This window comes from Brassica napus, chromosome C5 (assembly GCF_020379485.1).
Source record: "Brassica napus cultivar Da-Ae chromosome C5, Da-Ae, whole genome shotgun sequence".
In the NCBI taxonomy this organism is placed as follows: domain Eukaryota; kingdom Viridiplantae; phylum Streptophyta; class Magnoliopsida; order Brassicales; family Brassicaceae; genus Brassica; species Brassica napus.
The window spans coordinates 31,571,783-31,578,714 of NC_063448.1; the positions used below are offsets into that span (position 1 = coordinate 31,571,783).

Genomic DNA, 6,932 nt, shown 5'->3' on the forward strand with positions numbered 1-6,932 from the left:
AAGAAAATACAGGTTTATTCACCTGATGGAAGGAAATGATACTTTTGGGACATTTTGGAATGCTTTTACGCAAGGAAAATCGATCGACGCTTGAAGAGCAACATCGGTAGATCTTAATCACTTATTATCGATCGACATACATTCTTGTGCATCGATCGATACGCAGTCACACAGATGAAATCGCAAACTAAAAGATTTCATTTCCCAGAAGATCTATTATTTACAACTTAAGTCCCTGGCCGCCAGTTAGGCTATATGTACTAGGGTTTTGTATCATTTCTAGGCAGACACTTGCAAAAGGCCTAGTTTGGAAAAGGAGCATTTTGGCTACCATTAGGAGAGCTTAGGATTGGAGAGATAGATCTGAGACTGCAAAACAGAGAAGATCTTGAACTCCTTTATTTTTATTACTCTATCTATTTGTGTTATATGTTTCATTTGAGTTTATTTCACACCATCATGACTTTGTCTCTCATGAATATGTTTGAGTAAACCAATTGTTAGATTTAAGTTTCTCACCATGGTTGAAATTATGTATTGCTAATATGACTGTTAAAAAGGTGTTTTGATTGTTCTTTCATTGCTTATGAACTTAATGCTAAAATTGAGATTGATCACCTTCATTTTAGATCCTAGGATTAATTGAGTCCGACTAACCGTTTCCCCTCAATACCTGAACCCATTTGCGCGATCTAACTGACTCAGGCGCAACGACAGTTGGTCTGAGAAGGTTAGAGAACAAGTTAAACCCGTTCGCAAAGCTCGCTAGAATAACCGTCAATCGACGCAACTATCGTTCTGTCGGTCGATCGTTACAAAGGTGTATCGGTCGATATACATAAAGTCGCATCGATCGACACTTTCTCGAGATCAAAATACGACAGTTGAGATCCGAGATCTAGTGAAGATAACCTATCCGGTTAAATCAACGTTTAGTTCAAGAACCATTGAACCCTTTTAGTCTAAACTAAGTGCATACATTTTACACCCGAGAATTACCTGGATCTAGCTACTTTCCCAATCTTGAAACCACATCAATTCAATCTATTGAATCACTATTGTTTTCGATTTATCATTTATTGCTTTTAAAACTATTAAAACCTTTTAGTCTATATTCATTTCTAATTATTTAAGTCTGTTGAGTAATCCTAGAGTCTCTGTGGATTCGATCCCTAAGTACTACATCTGAACCTCTTTTGATGAGAGTAACACTCTTTAGGGTAATTTGAGTGATATCAAATATGGCGCCGTTGCCGGGGACTCTTTCTTATTACCTTTAGATTTAATTTAGAATTTAGTATAGACTTGTTACGAAAATCTTGCTAAAGTTTTCTTTCTTAATCTGTTATTCAGACACAAAGAATGGAGAATATAGAGCGCGGCCAACCATCGATCGACGGAAATACGTTTCCATCGAGCGACGATGAGTCGGAGGAATCGACCGATACGGAGTCACCAACATCGATCGATACCGCCCAGCCGGAAGCAGGTAATGAGAAAGTAGTCCAAACTGAACTAAATGGTCAAATGAGCAATGAAACTAGCCAAACTAAACAGGGGACTGAAATCCCTGTTAAGGAAAATTCCACCTTAACTAAAAGTGAAGATATAAAATTGTCCATACAAGACTACCTTGATCCTTGTAGGACCTATTCCAATAGGTCCGCTATTAAAATACCAGGAGACGATACCAAGAAATCTAAGTTTAACGCAGATTACTACCGTATGGTTCGTCAAAACCCAATCTGTGGATCCCTCCCAGAACACCCACAAGATCATATTGAGACTTTGGAAGAATTAATACCAGATGAATATGATCATTGCAAACTATTCTCATTCTCCCTAGAAGGAGAAGCCCTCAGGTGGTTGAACTGTTTAGCAACAGGATCACTCACTTGTTGGGAAGAGATTAGAAGAGCTTTCCTTAGAGAATTTTTCACTGATGAACGCTACTGGGAAGTAAGAAAACAAATTTCTACATTTCGCCAAGGTCCACGCGAATCATTTAAAAATGCTTGGGGAAGATTCAGAGGCTATGAACTTGAATGTCCCCATCATGGTTATTCAGAACCACAACTTCTTAACATCTTTTATGGAGGTGTTAATTTGAGCTACAAAACCACACTCGATACAGCGAGTGATGGAAATTTCATCACTAGGAATCCCGAAGGAGCTAGACGCCTTATCAAGAATATGACAACGGGAAGGTCCTATGAAAAAATGGATGAAGAAATAGAAAAAACTACAAATCCAAAAGACAATTCTGATTTATTAGAAATTAAGAATTCCCTTAAATCCCTTCATTCCTTTCTTCAAAACAAACACCGATCTGATATAGCCCAGATCGACAAAAACGCTTTGTCTGACACCGATGTTTATTCGGATGAAGAAACCAACTGCTCTGATCCTTCCTCTGTTTTTCATGTCGAGAGCTTTACCCAAGCTTATGACACTGCTTTAAAATCACGTACCGGAAGAGAGAGGTTCAATATCAGACAAGCTCTTATTGGCAACCGTAAGACGAAATCGGAGTTTTACGGCAAGATAAATATGGTTTACGGAGAATTGATGGAAAAAGCAGATTCTTTAGGAGAACTAATCCGAAAATTAGAAGGTCAAGTGGCTGAGATAGCAACTGCAATAAAGAGAGATGCTGGATGTCTTCCCGGAAGGACTGATCTAAACCCAAGACGTCAAGTCAGTGCCGTAATGCTGCGCAGCGGGAAAAACCTCGCAGCAGGCACGAGGAATAATTCAGATGTTGGAAAACCTGACGATGCCGATGAGACCAGGAAAATCAACTCTCATCCCATTTTTCTTGACGAACTAGACCCAAATCCATCTCAAGACAACCGGAAAACCACAGCTGAAAAGGCTAAGGAAAAGGCAATAGACTTAGAACTAGAAGAAGATACGGAGATTGAGGATGAGATCGATCGACAGCATGGAACTGACGTTGATCGACCCAAAACACCCACCATCGATCAACAACCGGAGGAACCCATCGATCGACGGTCTACTCAACCCGAACCCATAATTGAAAGAGTCTGTAGAACTTTACCCCCTTTTCCTCCTAAAACGCAAACTAAGAAATCATTAGAGAACGCAATCTGCAAGAAAGCCTTAGATAGAATTTCTGTCGAGATGTCTCTTAGCGATGCTATAAAAATAGCACCTTCAATTAAGAAGTATATAAAAGATATGACATCTCCAAACTATCCAATCGCAGAACACAGTGTGATGATGATTTCAGAAGAAGTAAGTGCTATGATTAAAGGAGAAACTCCAACGAAGAGATCCGATCCTGGTAGTTTCGTCCTAGACTGTAAGATAGAAAACACGCGTTTCCCTAGATCACTATGTGACCTCGGTTCTAGCGTGAACCTTATGCCTTACTCTGTTGCTGTGATGTTAGGATATATAGAGTTTATGCCAACTCCGATCACCCTGGTTTTAGCTGATAGATCTATTAGGGTACCCGAAGGAATTCTCGAAGATATTCCCATAAAGATTAACGATTGCATCGTGCCTACGGATTTTGTTGTGTTGAAATACAGACAAGAACCCAAAGACCCCCTCATTCTGGGTCGGCCTTTCCTAGCTACAGCTGGAGATCTCATTGACGTCAAGGAAGGATGAATTAATTTGAACATTGGGGATATCTCGATGACTTTTGATATGGAAAAACTGATTAAGCGACCTCTAATAGATGACCAGGCCTTCTACGTGGAAAAGGTTTCAGAGGATGAAAGAGACTCTTTCATAAACATGTGTTCAGACGACCCCTTAGAAGTTACCCTTAACGACGTGAAAAATGAAGTGTTCAGCATATCAGATAGGACCGACAATTACATGCAACTAATGGACGCTAGCATCGACGTTGCAAACGTAGAAGAAAATGACGATTCCGAAGTTGTCATCGATCGATACCTTCAAGATACCGTCGATCGACAACCTCCTTCACAATCAAATTGGTCTAAAGATAGAGCACCAAAGGTAGAATTAAAACCTCTGCCCAGCGGTCTTAAGTACGCTTACCTTTATGACCAATCCTACCCTGTTATCGTCAACGCCAATCTCACTAGCGGAGAACTTGCTTTATTGCTGAATAAATTACGCAAGTACAGGAAAGCAATCGGGTATTCTCTCGATGACATTCCTGGAATTTCTCCTGATCTTTGCATGCATCGGATTAACTTGGAAGATGACGCTAAAACGTCAATAGAACAGCAAAGGAGATTGAATCCGAATCTGAAAGAAGTAGTTAAGAAGGAAATTATAAAACTCCTTGATGCTGGAGTTATTTACCCCATTTCGGATAGCAAATGGGTAAGCCCCGTACATGTTGTACCCAAAAAGGGAGGTATCACTGTAGTGAAGAATGAAAAAGACGAACTCATTCCGACTCGTACCGTTACTGGTCATTGAATGTGCATTGATTATAGGAAACTGAATGCCGCTACTAGGAAAGACCATTTTCCCCTTCCCTTTATTGATCAGATGCTGGAGAGATTAGCTAATCACCAGTATTACTGTTTTCTTGATGGATATTCCGGATTTTTCCAAATTCCTATACACCTGGATGATCAAGAAAAGACAACGTTTGCATGCCCCTATGGAACTTTCGCATATCGCAGAATGTCATTTGGTCTATGTAATGCCCCCGCTACTTTCCAACGATGTATGATGTCAATCTTTACAGATATGATCGAGGACTTCATGCAAGTATTCATGGATGATTTTTCAGTCTATGGATCAGATTTTAAGAGTTGCCTCGACAATTTATGCAAGGTATTGGAAAGATGCAAAGAAAAAAACCTTGTCCTAAACTGGGAAAAATGCCATTTCATGGTAAACGATGGAATAGTATTAGGACATAGAGTTTCCGCTGCTGGAATAGAGGTCGATAGAGCTAAGATTGAAGTAATGACCAGTTTACCCCCACCTAAAACTGTTAAGGACGTACGAAGTTTTCTCGGACACGCCGGATTTTACAGAAGATTTATACTGGACTTCAGCAAAATCGCTAGACCTCTAAATAAATAAGTGCAAGGATATTAAATTCGATTTTACCCCCGAATGCATGAGAGCTTTTGAAGATTTAAAGAAATCCCTTATCACTGCCCCTGTCGTACAAGCCCCCGATTGGAATCTTCCTTTCGAAATCATGTGCGATGCGAGTGACTTCGCAATTTGAGCAGTTCTAGGCCAAAGGAAAGATAAAAAGCTACATGCTATTTACTAGGCCAGCCGCACGCTTGATGAAGCACAACAGAATTATGCAACAACAGAGAAAGAACTATTAGCTGTAGTTTACGCTTTTGAAAAATTCCGTCAATACTTGATTGGCTCACGTGTAATAGTTCACACTGATCATGCTGCCATCAAATATTTAATGCAAAAGAAAGATGCTAAACCTCGACTCCTACGCTGGATTCTACTACTCCAAGAGTTTGACATTGAGATTAAGGAAAAGAGAGGAGTAGATAATGGAGTCGCTGACCATCTTTCTCGGATAAGAATAGAGGATAATATCCCTATAGATGACTTCTTTCCCACAGAGAATGTTGCACACATAGATACATCCATCGTCGGTCAAGTATCTCTCACATCAGAAGATCAATCAATCGATGAGGGAGATGTCATATCGATCGATTCACGTAGTTCTACATCGATCGATGACGAGACTGATGTAATTTCTCACCTCTCAGATAACCAAGATCACAAACCCCCGTTTATTAAGATCAACTTCGGTTTACAAGTAAATGTTTCTGGTGATGAGATTAATCTCACACCTAAGGAATTATCACAACGGGAGGTAAATGCGATTGGTAGAAACTCGGATAACCGACCCTGGTATGCCGACATTGTTAACTATTTGGCAGCTGAGGTTGAACCAGACAAACTCAAGGGATATATGAGGAAGAAATTTTTTAGAGAAGTAAGACGCTATCATTGGGATGAACCTTACCTCTATAAGCATTGTTCTGATGGCATATACAGACAATGCGTATCCGAAGCTGAAATTCCAGACATTATTTACCAATGTCACGGAGATGAGTATGCAGGACATTTCACTACCTTTAAAACGGTTTCAAAAATTCTCTAAGCAGGATTTTGGTGGCCAACTATCTTTCGCGATGTCCATACATTTATAACCCAATGTGACAGATGCCAAAGACGTGGAAAATCAGCAAAAGACACGAAATGGAACAAAAGTTCATTCTTGAAGTTGAAGTCTTTGATTGTTGGGGTATCGATTTTATGGGACCTTTCCCGTCTTCATATGGAAACAAATATATACTAGTCGCTGTAGACTACGTATCCAAATGGGTCGAAGCAATAGCTTCCCCTATCAATGACGCATCTGTGGTTATTAAACTCTTCAAGAGTATAATCTTTCCAAGATTTGGAGTTCCAAGAGTAGTCATTAGTGAAGGTGGAACTCATTTCATTAACAAAATCTTTGATAGATTACTTAAAAAGAATGGTGTTCATCATAGAGTAGCTACACCTTACCATCCACAAACTAGTGGACAAGTAGAAGTCTCTAACCGGCAAATTAAGGAAATCTTAGAGAAAACCGTAGGAATCTCCAGAAAAGATTGGTCTAGGAAACTAGATAATGCACTTTGGGCCTACAGGACCGCCTACAAAACGCCGTTAGGAACAACACCATTCCACCTCCTTTATGGCAAATCGTGTCATCTATCAGTCGAACTGGAACATAAAGCAGCTTGGGCTACCAAACTTTTGAACTTTGATATCAAACCGGCTGCAGAAAGGAGACTCATCCAGCTTAACGAGCTTGATGAAATCAGACATTTAGCTTTCGAAAATTCAAAAATCTATAAAGAAAGGACTAAAGCCTATCACGATAAAAAGATCATATCCCAGCACTTCGAGCCAGATGATCAAGTCCTCCTTTATAA

At 39.8% G+C, this 6,932-nt stretch overlaps 1 protein-coding gene across 1 annotated transcript; it reads left to right on the forward strand.

The window, feature by feature from the left end:
* The first annotated feature begins 1,362 nt into the window (after nt 1–1,362).
* LOC125587208 lies at nt 1,363–3,639 on the forward strand. The gene has a single exon (XM_048757409.1). The coding sequence runs from the start codon at nt 1,363–1,365 to the stop codon at nt 3,637–3,639; it is 2,277 nt and encodes a 758-aa protein (XP_048613366.1).
* Nucleotides 3,640–6,932: the final 3,293 nt, after the last annotated feature.